At 40.3% G+C, this 16,780-nt stretch overlaps 1 protein-coding gene across 1 annotated transcript in view; it reads right to left on the bottom strand.

Moving 5' to 3' along the window:
- Positions 1-6,346: 6,346 nt before the first annotated feature.
- Positions 6,347-16,780, bottom strand: part of LOC311108575 (mannosyl-oligosaccharide 1,2-alpha-mannosidase IC-like) — a 130,505-nt gene continuing 120,071 nt past the window's right edge. Inside the window, exons 4-7 of the mRNA XM_084151229.1 lie at positions 15,654-16,024; positions 12,316-12,488; positions 9,749-9,864; positions 6,347-8,199 (exon numbers count right to left, since the gene is read on the bottom strand). Coding sequence (XP_084007355.1) covers positions 8,055-8,199; positions 9,749-9,864; positions 12,316-12,488; positions 15,654-16,024 — 805 coding nt within the window. The 3' untranslated portion in view covers positions 6,347-8,054. The remainder of the gene's footprint in view (positions 8,200-9,748; positions 9,865-12,315; positions 12,489-15,653; positions 16,025-16,780) is intronic.

The following is a 16,780-nucleotide window of genomic DNA, read 5'->3' as shown; positions in this document are numbered from 1 at the left end:
AGAAATGTCATCTCCCCTGGAAAAAAAGCATCTAGACAATATTTCCCCATGCTACTATGCTAGAATTTGGTTTGCAACAGTTGGGGTATTTCTTAAATACAGCACTATGTGTACATTCAGACTTTTATGAGCTGTTTTGACTCCAACTTAGCCTATATCTAAGGTCATTTAGATTGTGTATCTAGTTATAACCAGTTATAACCATAGGCGAGTACATAAGGTGCTCCATCTCTGCAGGTGATCTGTCTATCAGGTCAAGATCACTGATACAGGTTCCCCTTCCACACAGGATATGTATAACTTAATATTATGTCTCCAGAGAAACCTGGATGCAAATGAAGGATTTTTTTGATTTGCCCTAGAACAATTACTTTTCAGAGAATGCACACCAATACAGCTCTCTGTGTAGATTCATAGCGTATTTTAGTTCTGTATTGCAGTTCTATTAAGTATTTATACCATTGGCGGACTTTATATACCATTGGCAGATTTTTATATGCACAAAAATAAGGTAATTTGGTTTTTGTACACAGTCATATGATACGTGGTATAGAAAAGTACAATCTTAGGTGAGTACATGGGGAGCTATTTCTCTACAGATGATCTGTCTACCTGGTCAAAATCACTGATACAGATCCCCCTCCATGGAAACCTAGATTCAAATAAAGGTCCTATCTATAACATTTATATAGGCAGAATTATGTGTTTTTGGTTGGGGTCAAAATGACCACAAAGGAGTTTAATTTTTTAAAACAAAGTTCACTGTGATACAGAGACACAAACAAATTATTTAGATGTATTAAGAACAAGTTGATTGACAAAGTCATGAAAAATTGAAAGCATTGAATAAACCACCTTTGGGCTATGAGATCAACAATATGCCTCTTGGGTCAAAATGACCCCAGTCGGTAGTTTGAGGGTTACAAAGATGATAAGCTCCACTCGGGGCTCAGCATCTGTACATTAATTACTGCTGCTCCTCAGTTCAAGACGTCCATGTAACTATTTACAGTCTAGACATAATGTCAGCACACAATGCAAACTAACCCTGCAAATGTTCATGTAAAACGATGGGTAAGTGTTATTCTTCTCAGGGATGTGGTACTCAATGCTGTTTGACCCTGTTTGAATCACTACAATTGCAATAAGTGACTACAAAACCTTTAAATCAAGCATAGCCTGCCTATTGTCCTGTAAAACAAAACAGAATCTTAGAGCAATGAGTTTAATTTCAATCAATATTGTGAGACAGCCAGGAAACGCTGCACAGACAAAAACACATTTCAGTTTAAACAATTATCCTGTAAACATATTTTGTATTCTAGAGCGTCGTCAGTCTGTGTGCGTTCCAAAAAGCTTTTGCACATACCCATCAGGACACACATAATTGAGATGTGTTAAAAGCATAAAGCAGGTTTTCCTTTCACAAAATTGTTATGGCTTGGAATAAATTAGGCAAAACTCCCACCCATGTTGATTTTAGTATACTGCTGTTAAAACAAAACAATGGTATGAAGCCCATTCAAAAGCACCTGCACAATAACATGACAAAACTATCTCCTATATGAAAAGACATAATATTTAGAGGGAGGGAGAAAGAGAGAAAGAGAGAGAAAGAGAGAGAGCCCTCAAATCATTGTCAGAACACCACCTGCTGAGAAAATACGGCTTGTTCTCTCCAAACTGCAGTCATTGTAATGTCACAGAGAGGGCGATATGCATAGTATATACAGCATTGTGAGTGACAACTGCATATTGATTACAATGAACTTGGAAGAACATTAGCTTTAGATTAATCAGAACAGGCATTCTTAAATAGGCTCTATGATTATTCAAAGCCTAAGGAGAAAAAAATGAAACATTAATTGGCATAAGAGCCTGCTTCACTCTGGCAACCGCTGACGGACTGCAAATCACCAGCTCCAAACACAGCATAAACAGTCATTGCCGTCTACTGAGGCAGAATAATTTGACGTTGTTGTTTCGCCCACATTAAGTCTTCTCTGTAATTTTAACCCTGAACCGTGTGACCTTGAATTATCATGCAATCCTGCAAACTACAGTATGCATCATACAATAGTTCTCTGAATAGACTTTTGAACATGTTCCTAAACTGGATGTCTTCTTCTGTTGAACTCTGTGGTCATGAGGGTTGTGTTCAGTAGTAATGAAACGGAAGGAAATGTTCCGAAACGATGAGGTACTATCTGGAATTGTCCAATAAGAAAGGTTTATTTCTGTTTCCGTTATAAAACATTTTGCTACAGTGTGCCCTAATGAACATGACGTTACAGTGCTATTGTGGATGTCTGTGTTAGCAGCTGATGATGCAGCTGTGATTGTTCCCTCTCCCTAACAAGGTGTTGGTAGCTGGGTGACCCAGGACTAGTGGACCTTGAGAAGTGCTGGCGATGCAGTTTTCTGACAGACCAATCAGCACGCCTTTGTCTGGGGAATCTGCTCAACACATACCCACATGCCAGTAACTGAAAGGTCGCTGGTTCGAATCCCCGAGGTGGCCCTTGACTAAGGCAGTTAACCCACAACAACAACTGCTCCCCGGGTGCCGATGATGTGGACGTCAATTAAGGCAGCCCCACACACCTCTCTGATTCAGAGGGGTTGGGTTAAAAGCGGTAGACACATTTCGGTTGAATGCATTCAGTTGAGCAACTGATTAGGTATCCCCTTTCACGTGCACACAGTTGGGGAAAACACAGATCCTTGTCTCCTCTCACAAGCTGGGTGACCTGGAAGACACCATGGAAAATTCCAGAATTAGGCCTCTATTATGAAAATGTTGAACAGCAATGTCAGAATGCCTGTATGCCCTGGAAAAATAGAATAATTTCCCAACATCATACAATCTTGACATTAAGATTTGATAATCATGAAATTGGATAAAAACAAGAGTTTTCATAGAGATTGGATTAGCAACATAATCCAATCATAAAACCTTTAAACTCATCAAATAAAGTGCAATTATATCCTAAAGGGATGTATTTCATTCTCTTGGCAACACATTCAAATTAATATCATTCTCACTGAATGTAGTTCTGTCTTCCAAGCAACAGCAAGCATCAGTTTTACCACCCAAATAAAGCAGAGTCAGAGTAGAACAACGCTTGTTTCCAATACATCAACAGATGCTATTCTATAAATGTTGTGCTCCATTTTCATCGCACTGTAACAAAAGCAGCCATTAAACTGCTATATCTCCAACTGAGGGAAACACAAGAACGGAAGAATAGAATTGAGCGAGGATAGAGATTCATTGAATCTCAAAGGAAAGAGGTTCATTCGAATTTGAACATGCTTGAGAAAATGCCTCATGTTTTTGCCTCCACTGTTTGACCTTTAGTCTTCCATATTCAGGTCTGCTATGCTCGAAAGAGGACTTTATGAAACATGAAAGTCTATCACAACATACAGTAAGTAATAAAACAGGCTGAAGGTGTTTTTCACCGTTACTTTCCCCCTATGTTTCTTTAATCTTTTTCCATCAAACAAGGACACAGAATTGTCTGGCAGAGTCTGCCTTTGGAAAATTGGCCTTTTGCCGCAAAGAGCTGTCAAAACTAAAACAAACCTGTCCTTTCACAAGACTGGATATGGGCAGTTTCTTCTTTTTTGCTGAAGCATTATCCTGAAAATCTTTCAATTGTTTCTCGTTATCTACTCTTAGAAACCCTGAGAGAAAATAACCACAAACAAACCTTGAAAGACAAGACACAGGGATAGAGAGGGAGTGGGGGTAAAAGCCATTGAACATGAAGTCAAATCTTAAATTCATCCCTTGAAGAGGGAGGTTGAATAAGGAAACAGCCTTGAATTATTGAGTCTGTCTCGCTGCCTCCCTGGTCATTGGAAGAGACAGAGGGAAGTGAGCATACATATGCTAGTACAACACATCTCCCTCCCCTCTTCTTTCTCTATCCCCTTGCTTTACAGTACACACTGACGATAACTTACTACATTTGCACACACTGTATATAGATTTTCTATTGTGTTTTTGACTGTACGTTTTGTTTTTTATCGCACTGCTTTGCTTTATCTTGGCCAGGTCGCAGTTGTAAATGAGAACTTGTTCTCAACTGGCTTACTAGGTTAAATAAAGGTAAAAAAAAAAAAAAATATATATATATATATATATATATATATATATATATATATATATATAAATCCCCTGCCATTCCCCTTTGTTGTCCACACACACACCAGGTCCACGCCAGGCGTTGTCGGGCCTTCCTCTGCAGGCGGCCATATTGATCGCAGTACATGCACGTAGGGCCCCAGCACGGGGAGAGCTGTGGAGGCCGTAAGTGAGCCGTGTGGGGGCGCCGAGACCAAGCTGTGAGAGGAAGATAACAATGGGCGCTCACTAAAGCAGCGGTGACTGGCCCCGCCGTCTCCTCTGCTCTGTTTCACCAGAATTATTACGGGGGAAAAAAGACAGGAGGGATTATCACTATCAGTCCCAGGTGCATTCAAGTGGACAGTAATCCCCCCCATCCGTAGCCCCCAACACAGAACAGGGCTGCTCATGGATCCCCCCCATCCGTAGCCCCCAACACAGAACAGGGCTGCTCATGGATCCACACCATGCTCCCTTGCTCTCACCTTCTTTCTTTCTAAGACCTTAAAGCTAAGGCATCTCTTAGTATGTCAGCATGTCTTTGTCTCTGTTTGACTCAAAAAACATTGTGTAAAGGTAAGAAAGGGGGACAATTTCAGGCATTTCTTAGAAAATATTATTGTCTGTTTGTTTTTGTCTGTTTGACTTAAAACATTACGTAAGCAATGGACATTTGCTCTGCTGACAAAATGTGCCAAATATAATCTATTTTGTATTCATATAATACAATTCTAATAATTTGATTTGGATGAGCCATTCTGGTTACATGTACACTATTTGGAGCAGAATGAAATGAAATTGGCCCTCCTGTGTTCAATTGGTGTGAAGACTAAACCCAGATTATTCATTTTCGGTTCCTAATTGCTGGAACCTTACCTATCCTGGAGACATTACCCCATCAATTAAATATGTAATGAACTTCCCCTGTGCAAACAATGGAACAAATTTCATCACTCAGTGAGCACCTCATCTCCTCTCGTGAAAATCAATGACAGATTCCATTAAAACACAGACTGATATAATAGCAATGAATCTAAGCAGCACAAAACCAGTGTTGGGGAAGCTACTCTGAAAATATAGTTTACTAAAAGCTACCAATTATTTCGCACTGGAAGAAGTTAAGCTACTCTAAAGCTACCCTTAAGAATATACAGTTTACTCAACTAAAGTTACTTTGAAAGAGTAGTTCATTACATCCAAACTACTTTGTGATAAATTCCCATATGTCAATCTGAAATGTCATAGACAACAAATGGCAAGAACCGATCACTTTGGGGTTTATAGTAAACAGAATGTGTAATTTAGCCTATTAAACAAAAAAAAATGATGTTTCAAGTGAAAATTAGGCAGGTCTGATGCCAAAAAAGTACGGGAATTCCTTCCAACTTCACCCATATTTGATTATTGCCAAAAAAGTAGTGTGTCGTTCCAGTAGTTAGCTACACTGCTACATGGTAAAAAAGTTATTAACTACTGAAAACACTACCTAGATTTGAAATTAGTTCAACTACCACTAAGCTACTGCAAAATGTAGTTAAATTACTAGTTGAACTACATGTAGTTCACTACTCCCCAACACTGCGCAAAATGTACTGTATGCATCTATGATATTGAATAAGTTGTTGAGTCTTTGAGACATAGAGGGCATATGTCTAGGTGTGATGCAAAGAACTACCTTCACAAGAGTTTACTCAATGTACAGACTGTTTGAAGGCTTAGCTGATGTGCCCTTCTTTGTTAACATCCCTCTTTCACACTATACCTACTGGCTTCACTCAACCAAACACCCACTCCCCAGCAGTGTTTTGTGTACCTGAAGTACAATGTGAACAATAGTCAAGAGCCATGTAAACATTTCTAAGCATGATGTCATGGAGAATGATCTTGTCTGATATTGATGTTGACAGCCTTGGTTGCTAAGGTATAGGAAACGTTGTATTGGGAGACCCGGAGCACAAAGCTACAGAAAGCAGAGCTTAGGAGCTTTGCAAATTGCAGCATTGGTGGTACAGATACGTGATGAGGTTTCATATGTGAAGTATGCCGAAGCTCTTAGGTCTTCCATTTCAATAGGTTAAATTGACAGTTGTGTATTCTGGAAATACACTCAGTCAATGTGTTGGAAGGTGAGGTCAAACATAGATTTTACACTCCATACAGTAAAAACCATAAGCAGAAATATTAGGGACAGACAAAAAAAATCCAGACAAAGCGATTGAAGTTGCTTTAAATGTACAAAGTTGCACAGGTCTTTTATCAGTATTTGAAAATATTCAACACTGAAAGATAAGTAATAACAATAATTAATATCAACCAGAACTATAATTAAAATCAAAGTTTTTCCTCTTTTACAGAAACACCTGAGGGAAGCAAATTAAAAATAAATGAAAATAATTATGTAATTAAGTAAAATAAATCACAAAAGAAACTGAAGATAAGCTAATACAGGGGCACTCACATTCATCCAGGTATGTACAGCACATTCTCTCCACAACTGTATTGGACAGCAGTGATGATACGAATAAGGATGAAACAGGAAAGCTCCCTTCACATTCCCCTCTACGGTGTACATTTCAGGAAACCCTTGGTCTCAAGCCTAACTTTCCCCACTCTGGATTTGAGAGAGCTGGAGCTCTCGATGAGGGCTGTTAACTTTGGCAAGCATATTTGAGGCCAGTCATACTAGGCGACTGGGACTAGCTGTGGTGATCTTGCCTCTGGGGTGGTTGTGAGTGCTTGTGTCACAGTAACAGGACGGAGACTTGTGTTTTAGTCACAGGACTGACACTCGTTCTATAGTGTTACAGTAACATGACTAACTCTTGTGTTACGGTGTTGGTCACAGGACTGACACTCGTTCTATAGTATTACAGTCACAGGACTGACACTCGTTCTACAGTGCTACAGTAACATGACTTACACTTGTGTTACAGTGTTACAGTCACAGGACTGACACTTGTGTTACAATAACAGGACTGACACTTGTGTTAAAGTCACAGGACTCACACAATGTGAAGTTACGCTCTGAAAGGCGGTGAGGAGGATTCAACACAGACTTGCCCTGATGAAAATATTTCACCAGTATTGTACTCAAAACAAATTATAAAGACAAACAATTTATAAAAATGGTCTCTCCAACAACCTCTTCAGTTTTCAAATTTTCCCATGCCTGTTATTATTCATTTAACCTGTTTCTGCTAAGAAACTCTGAATAAACAATGCTTTTCAAGGTGGATTTTGAGTATTACATTTCACAATTGTATATACATTTAATATTCAACACCATTCCACCCTCCATATTAGTCTGTCATCTTACTATTGGTCAAATCTCACCACAAACATAATATGTTAAGGGAATTATGAGGGGGTGAAAAAATAAAAAATAAAAAACTTTGGTCAAAGAGACAAAGAAAAAAGCCAGAAAAAAAAGCAATGACAAGATCAAGTGAAATTATTAATCGACTGCGGTGAAAAATGGAATCAAAGCAAAAGCTCAGTGGTTTTCTCTCTCTCTCTCTCACAATATGGCCCATAATACAGCACTCCTCCCATTACATTTGGGTCTGCAAGATACTCTTGGTTTCCTCACAGAGGAAAGAAGGAAAGAAAAAAGGTGCTCTTTTCATGAAAATCACGTTCGTCTTGATTGTCCACAGAAAGTAATGCCGGCAGGAAGTAGTCCCGGCCCGGCTCAAGGATATACAATCACAGCGTATACGACAAGATCCTTTACTGGAAAGGAATTGAGAGTCTGTGACAGGGCCCAAGGGACCTTGGCCCTGCATTTTGTTGTTGTGTTGTTACCTGTGTGTAATGTTGTCATGTGTGTGTCTGTGTGTGTTTGTATGCATGTGATGTATGAATGTGTTACTCTGTGTCTGTATCCAGGTGAGCTGTACAGTAGTTGTACAGCAGGTTGCTACTCCGAGGTTGTCTTGTCGTGTATCCCTCCCTCCCCCTGTAGGCAGCTCTTGCGGACGACGGGCAGGGGGTGAGCTTCCGTGTTGAACACCCAGTCCTCCAGAGGCAGCAGGTCATCGTCAGAGAAGAGCAGGTACAGATACCTGAGAGGGACACACAGCGTCAGTGTCTGGGGAAACGAATGGCTAGAATAAAGGATCCACTGGCTAGTTTTCTCCTAGACTATGGGTATCTAAACAAAGAAATAATGGCTATAATGCTATTGTATGAATCAATAAAAACATTTTTTTAATCATGTTTGGGCAATAATTACTGATGTAACAACCTGACATTCTTTGCTTTTGTAAAACAAGTTTATTTTGTAATTTCTCACGACTATTGAATGAATATGAATGAACATTTTGATGAATTCAATAAATTATGAACAACAGCAAGGTGAAGCGTGGGCTTTATTTAAAGCCTGTCTGGAGCCTTTCTGAGAAAATGGAAATTATAGTTAATCTTATTTCTACTGAAAAGATTCAGTATAAAACACAGCTTTCTCCATTTTCGTTCCAAAGTTCTTAAGGTTTCTTTATCTAAGGGGGCCCAGACGACACTCACATGTTCCTCTCAGCTCTATTAGGTCTGACACAACATCACTATGTGGATTGTCCACATCACTTAACCAGCCCAGAGCAAACTCTGAGTCTGAGAGGGGGCTAGAGTCTTTCAGCTGAATCTGAATGGGAATTTCTAAATGTTCTATTCCTTTCATGATAAAAAAAACACCTTAGAAAGGGTTTGTCTGTAAATGTTGAAATGCAGATACTGTGCTTGAGTGCAATCAACATATTGTGTGAATATCTTAAGACTAATGTGAGTGTTCTCACGATGGACAGAAAAGTAAATATGGTGGAAAGTGTATACCACAGCTAACGAGAATCAGTTTCTTCATGCTTTAAAACCCTCTAGAGTTTAAGCTGGGGGGGTTCTACTAAGCTAACGTATGGAATTGTTTTAATTCAAAAGGAAGTTTGTCTTTCCTATACCTGAGAGATATAAGAAAGATCAGGATTATTTTTAATTTTTTTATTGTGAGGCTTGTGGGCATCCAAGAGCAAAACAACCGACATGTTCATGAGAGTCTCATCTTTCCATAGAGGGGTCAAACTACTACAGTGGTTTTCATGAGAAGACAGATTTTTCAGGATGTCTCATGGTCTGACAAACCCCGCTCTAGCTCTGCCACCTTTCACCGCAGATCTGGAAGGGCGACATCGGTGGATACAGTGGATTGAGATGCAGCCCATGCAAAAACAGATATCTCTTGCTTAAACTGATGGATTTTAATGGGGATTTTTGTATTATGCAAATGTGATCGACTCTAGGGGTTTTTAAACTGCATATGCTATTTACTTCTTACTACTTCTAATAAACTGTATATGCCATTTACTCTTAGTGGAATAAGCTCTGTAGCCGTTTACAAATGGTCCTCTGTAGCTCAATTGGTAGAGCATGGTGCTTGTAACGCCAGGGTAGTGGGTTCGATCCCCGGGACCACCCATACGTAAAAATGTATGACTGTAAGTCGCTTTGGATAAAAGCGTCTGCTAAATGACATATTATTATTATTATTACAAATCTAAAAAGCAAAGTGTTTGCTGGTATATTCTCAGTAGGGGGGATGTTGACTGGCCGTGTTAGACTTACTTGAGTGTCTCGGAGAGGAAAAAGCTTTGTTGCATGTTATCGTGGCTGACTGTCTGGGCGTACACGTCTCGGATCCCAGAGAAACCAGCTTCGACTCTGCAGTGTTGCTCCAGAGCCTGGGGAGAAGAATAGAAAGAAGAGTGTAGAAGGGATGTTAATGTCAAACCTGACATGTATTATACCAGCAGTTAGCCAATGGGCACAGACAGTATCCTCCTACCTATCACTGTAATGATTGAAATTCATATCAAATCAAACTTCAGCAGTAGGACTGCAGCTCTCAAGTACTGGAGTTGTGCAACCCTAATAAGGGAACATAGGTTGTTTATGGAGAGCCAGAGACAGATACGTCAACCTAGTCCCATGTCCTCAAACACCCTCTTTTACTTCACAGCACAATCACCTCATACGACACCAAACATAAAGCCTCCTTATATTAAGGTCTTGTCTGGGGCACCTTATACAATATTCAACGACATCCAGTAGCACGAGTGAGAACAAGAGGTTGGGGTTGAGGTGGTGAATGGGGGCAGAGCTAATAATAATGTGCCTATAGAGAGAGGACACATTACCCTTTGCAACAGGGGTTGGGATGATAGATTTAGCATTCATTTTGTGCCCAGAGAGAGAAGTGGTGTGATCAGGCTGACAGGGTTGACACATGCATTCATTACGGGGCACAAAAGGTTGACAAAACCCACACTTTGCTTATTTTCATGCAGATCCAACAGTAAGAACAGGGGTCTGTGTTAATTATGGTCTGTCTTTGTCAAGGGGGTAATAATGTGCTAATCAGCCTGGCTAGTTCTGCCCTCACACTGCCTTGTCAGACGTAGCATCGCAGGGCCTCCAATGTTGAGCTGACTGAAGGTCTAGACCATGTTCAATTATATGTACTGTACATTAGTTCCGAGAGAGAGAGAATACATATGGACAGAGACCAGCACAGATGTCAGATCTTAATTTGACCCCTTTCATCGCAGGAGGAAAATCTGATTTTCTAGATCTATTGTTTTATTATATGTTGAAGGCAAACAAGAGGTATAATACATTATTGGTTTTCTCAGTGCCTATGTGGTGCTATGGTTACAGCCACTAACCCCAGCACACATATGCCAGAGTCGGCATGGCTTCGAATCCGGCCCACTGCCCTTTGACTCATGAATGAATGTCTTTTTTTGACGCATTAATTCCGCGGAGTTACAGCACAGGTGTCAAACTCATTCCACGGAGGGCCGAGTGTCTGTAGGTTTTCGCTCCTCACTTGTACTTGATTGATGAATTAAGGTCACTAATTAGTAAAGACCTCTCCACACCTGGTTGTCTAGGGCTTAATTGAAAGGAAAAAACTAAAACCTGCAGACACTAGGCCCTCCATGGAATGAGTTGGACACCCCTGGGTTACAGGGTTAAAATCGAAACAACTCGAAGGTTAACAGTTTGGGGTAGGCAACCCTATTCCCGGAGAGCCGCAGTGTATGCTGGTTTTTGATTTAACCGACCTGGAAGACCAGGTGTGTTGAATTTAGTCAATTAACTCAGTTGGTCAGTTCAGTGATTGACTAAATTCAACACACCCGGTTGGTATTGTAATCGGAACAACTTAGTCCTTTTTGAACAGAAGGACGATTTATCTATTTGACAAACATTCCGAACAATAGAAACAAAGTATTTAATAATTTACCATGGCAAATCTACTATGGCAATTTACCCGACACTGTATGAAACTGCATGATGTAGCCTTTTGTTATTATTTTATTTGTTTCCTATTTATGTTATCCAAAAGTGTCTGGTATGGTCATTTCTTATCAAGATCAGGGGTAAAATATCCCTGGAATGTCAATATTTGAAATGTGCAAATAAATCAAGTCAATCGGGGGATTGAGTTATTTGTGCCAGAAAGGCGTGGTAGGCCTACATGGTAGACCCTAACCGCTAGACCACCTCAGGCCACGACTGAACTCAATTTTGACCTTAGGATACACTTGACACTTGTATGTCGTAGCCTAGTGTAGACCATTATTAAGCTATATAAAACGATAAAATGACAGTTGATGTGTATGGCTGCATTTCAGATACATTTTTGTACATTTGAATGTTAAAGTAATAGGACCTAGGCCTAGCATTTGAGCGAGCGAGAGAGAAAATTATTTTGATAGCAAGCCCTGATCCAAATGACTCGACTGCCCCCACATGGAGGAAAGATAACTGCTATTTTTCAGGGACTCATTTGAATTTCGTGATGCAGCAGGAAAATGCTCTGCCACAAGAGTGATCAAGTTAAGATCCGACATCTGTATGAGGGATATGATTGTCTCTATTGAGGTTTTCAATCATATTTCAAAAACACATTCTAGAATCACTGTTTTATTGTTCTTTTACACATCCTTGTTAAATGCACTTTAAGGATAAGCACCAGATCTCCACTCAGTTTAAACTCATTGCTAATCAAAATGTAACAAATAAAACCAGAAGGTACTTTGGAGATAAAGTACCAGAGTTACAAGTCATTCCTTTAGTGACATTATGGTTGTATCATGAAGACTATTGACGTCTGTGTGACTCACCTCCACTGCCTCCCAGCCCCACTCCCGGTACTTGGGGTCATGGGTCAGCCTCCACATGTACATGTAGCTCTCGATGACCTCCGGCCGCAGGATGTAGTATCTGTCACTCAGTCTGGTTGCCGTGGCTTCCGCCCCACTGTCGAATCGGAACGCCTCAGGCCCTAATTTCGTAGCTAAAGGGGGATTAGAGAGACACAGAGTGAACAGATTAAACGATGTACTTAAAAAAAACCATGGGGGATGAGGAATTTTATTTGAGTCGATTTATATTTAAGTTAATAGTTTGTTCAATCAGTCTTCTGAGGTACTGAAACAAATCAAAGCGAACAACATAATTGTGGGTGAATTAGCACTATAAATAATATAGCCCTGGCACACAGTCGCGATTCCAACATCATGCTCTAAAAAGACATGGAAAATGAGCTCTACAATAAAGATCTGTTCCCCAGTTGGTCTTGTAATCCAGATGGTCTACACATTCTCTCTCTGTTAGCCGGCTGCCACTCTGCAAGGCCGTAGCGACAGCATGCGAACAGGATTCCCATCTACAGTAGCACAATGGTTGCTATTCGGGGGAGCACTTTCTTTTACATTAGGAGTTCAGGGTAAGACCATTGGCATGGCAACATTTCAAATTTTGAATCGCAATCAGGATGCGTGTGTATTACTACGTATGTTACATGACGCATGTTTCACATATTGTGTTTCTTCCCCAAACCGTAGTGGGATATTTGCCAGGTCGTTTGCAGAACCCTCACAAAAAAAAAAAAAAAAAGTGTATTTTCACATGTGAAATCACACACATGTTGAGCTTAAATTTCACAAGTGAAACTATATTTTCACATGTATTAAATGTAGAGTTCACATGTTAACACCTCACATGTGAATTGCAGTTTGTGAAAATCGGATATGCAGTTTCACATTTGAAAAACATTCCACTTTCACATGTAGAATTGCAAGTTCACATATGGGCTTGAAATAATGTTATTCTCCTCACATGCAAAAAGATGGTGTTACATGTTACAGTAGCAAAGTTTCCAATGGTGGAATTAGGGTGACCACATCTAAAAAGCCCAAATATGGGACAAGGGAACGATTTTGTGGGACATTTGCGGAACAGTGGACAGAATAAAAACATTTCTTACAGGTTAATAGATCACCTTCAAATGGCGACATAGTTCTGCTGTATGAAGGTAACTGCCTGTTAAAGGGGCAATCCTTAGTTGCTACATCCATTTTTGGACTTTCTCACTGCAGTCACAACATCCATCTGGCAGGAGAGGAATGAGAGCAGCAATGGCAGCGGTGGCATTTCACTCCTTGACATCATCTCCTTTCTATTTCAGTACACACGACTGACTCCAACTTTCTCAACTCTTTTTAGGACAGAGAGCCCATCTGTCTTTTGAACTATTGACTGTTTTATGTTTCTATATATCAACTCCATCCAACCTTCATCTCCTCCCCAACAGCGAGGCACATCAGCCAATGACGGAAAACTTTCAGACATTTTCTCTAATGTCTGAATCGATAGTCCCAATGCTGCCTGGCATGCCTTTTCTTGGCTAGAAGACGGGGGCCAGCCGGCCCTGTTGTGTTGATGGAACAGATCCAGACAGAGAGGAGCGGCAGAAGGAGAGACCCTTGTAACCTCCTTTCTCATCCAATAGAAGCTAAGAGGCTCGGAACTGAAATATTGAGCAGCCCTCTAATGAGAAGGGGAACAAACTAAGAAAAAAGCAGAAGATGGCAATAAAAAGGAGGAGGCACCTTTTGGTTGGGCAGATCAAAAGCCTTCTAAGTATATCAAGAAACCTGTTATGCGATGAGTCACATTAGCTGTATTTTCAGGATGAAACCAGTCTGCTCACCCTGTGGTGGAAACACGAAAAAATTATTCTGAATAATATTTTCCGTTAAGTGTCAGGGCCGAGGACGAGAAATCAAGTTCAAGCGAGTTTCTTCCCAAAAGTGACCACTACTCATCTCTTTTTCGCTCAGACTTTTAGATTCCCTCAAGTTCATTCTACGTCCAGACAGTGCACAGTAAATAAAGGATAGTTGAATTCACAGTTTTAAAAAATGTGGGTTAAATTGACTCTACTGGGAGTTATCTTAACCCTCGAGAGTAATACGCTCCCTGGAGTTAGTGTTGATAACTGGAGTTGATTGGGACGGATTACTTTCAACTCCATTAAGAGTAACCATAATGTGACACAATAAAAATGTAAATAAGGCTTTATACCTTTATAACTCAAAGGAAGTAAACTGAAACTCTGCTGGAGTTGATTGTTAATTAAAAACGACACTGAGTTAAATTTAAGCAACTCTCTGCGAGTTGGATATTTACTCCATTTAGTGTAGTTTTAACTCCAAAAATATGAATTGTTTTAACACAAAATGGGGTTGGGACCATATAAACCCCAAAATAGTGTAAAATGAACTCTTGCGATTTTACTGTTTGTGTAGAATCTCATCAAGACTTGAGGATCTTGGTCTTGTTTGATCTTCGTCCTCTCCAGGTTGAGTTGTACTACAAATCATTTGCCTGTGGTCTCTCTGAGACTCTCATTCTCAGCTTATTCTACAAACTACAGACATCTTTGTCTTTCCCTCCATTTTGAATCACCATTGACTGCTTTCAAATGATTACTGCTTTCAAAAGAGGTCTGGTAGGACAGCATGAGTGCACATTGAAGTGTCGAAAGATGATAAAGAATAATTTTGAATAACTTTTATTCCTCACACCAGAGACATGAGGTTCTGCAGCTCCCTATTGAGCTGCACATCCGCCTTTTGAGGTGTAGCTGCCAGCTAGGAGTTATTATATGGTTTATTCAGGGGGAAATTAAATGTAAATTGGCTGCAGATTTTTTTATTTCCAATATGACTCAATCTCTCCCTGACGAAGGCCATGCAGCCGAAACGTGTCAGAGTTTTAAATCTTTGTTTCCTTTGAACATGCCATACAAATAAAGGCATTTTAATTAATTATATGAGGAGCGGCTTGGTCCTGACCAATTGACCCCTTTTACCAAAGACCTTCTTTCTACAAAAACCTACTATTGTGTAACTTAGCAGCGCTTCCCTCCTTCAATCTCTATTTATTTAATTATTTTCCAGGTCACCACATTCCTTCACTTAAGAAGATAGTCTAACAGCATTGTAATTTTACTGACTTGATAATGTCCTGCACGATAACAGAAAAAGCTATAATTGCTCTGAATACCCAGAACAACATCCAGACATTGGATATCCAATATCCTTAAATACTCATCTCATACCTGTCCTTGGTCATACAGATGTCCTATACTCAATGCATTCCCAGTCCTACTCACCAGATCTACTATAGCTCTCGTGGCAGGTGTGTGTGATCTCTGCAGCCAGGTCTAGGTAGTGCTGTCTCTTCTCTGGAGCTCCGTCGTCCGCTCCAATCACCACCATGCCCCCGGAGAAGCAGGCCAGGTGGCCCATCTTGTGGTCCAGGATGCCCCCCCTCCACTCCGCCATGTAGGTCAGCCCACCAGGGGACTTCTGCACCAGGTTAGCCTCGATAGCCTGGGGGGTGAGACCATTGACATTTATAAATGGGTGAGACACAGATAAGTCTCCATTAATTGACTGCACACTACAGCATTTTTTCAACTCGGTGTTTCTATGAATCCTGCTGGAACTGTGATGGGGAAACATGGTTAGCTTATATACAAGCCTGGGGGGGTGACACAGACACAGACACATACACAGACAAACCTCCATTCACATACAGTAGAGTACAGCTTTTCTACCTTAGAAATAGAATCTAGGCTTTTTATTCTAGTCATTCTACATGTAGGATTTCAACTCTGTGGGTTCTGAACGCTTCTGTTACTCTGAAGCTGAGATGGGGAAACACTGAGAATAAAAAAAAGACCGCAATTGTTTTTCAATTTAAATCATATCTAAGAAGAAATACTTGAGAAGCAATTGGAAGTTCTGGAATACATTTCTATCTACAGCGCAGGTGCCATGGCAGTGCTGGGATGGCAGCTGCTTCAATTTGTGTGTGCCCAAGTTGTTGTATGGCTTGTTCTATCCACAATGTTATGTGGATGCATGTTTTGTAGACACTATCTATGCACATAGCCAATTTGAACAACATGTCCATATTGGTATGTGTGTCTGCATTTATGTACGGAATGATTTATACATCCTATAACACATGGACAGATATGTGGCAAATTGAAGTCAAGCCTCATTGACATTCTATTCTGATTCCAGGAGAGAGAGAGGTGGAAATCTGGTGGAAACAAAGGAGAGAGAGAGGGATGGAGAGAGGGAGTGAGAGAGAGAGTGTGTGAAACAGATAGAGAGAGAGAGAAATCAGACAGAGAGAATAAGGACAGAGGAAGAGGGAGACTTTAGGAGGAAATGTATTGAAGTTTATCTCTCTCTCCCTGGTGCCATGTCTCCTGACAGAGATTCTTTG

Source organism: Coregonus lavaretus, assembly GCF_964263955.1.
Source record: "Coregonus lavaretus genome assembly, chromosome: 3".
NCBI classification, from domain to species: Eukaryota; Metazoa; Chordata; class Actinopteri; order Salmoniformes; family Salmonidae; genus Coregonus; species Coregonus lavaretus.
The sequence above is the reverse complement of the archived record's forward strand: the minus strand, read 5'-3'. Positions and strand labels throughout refer to the sequence as shown.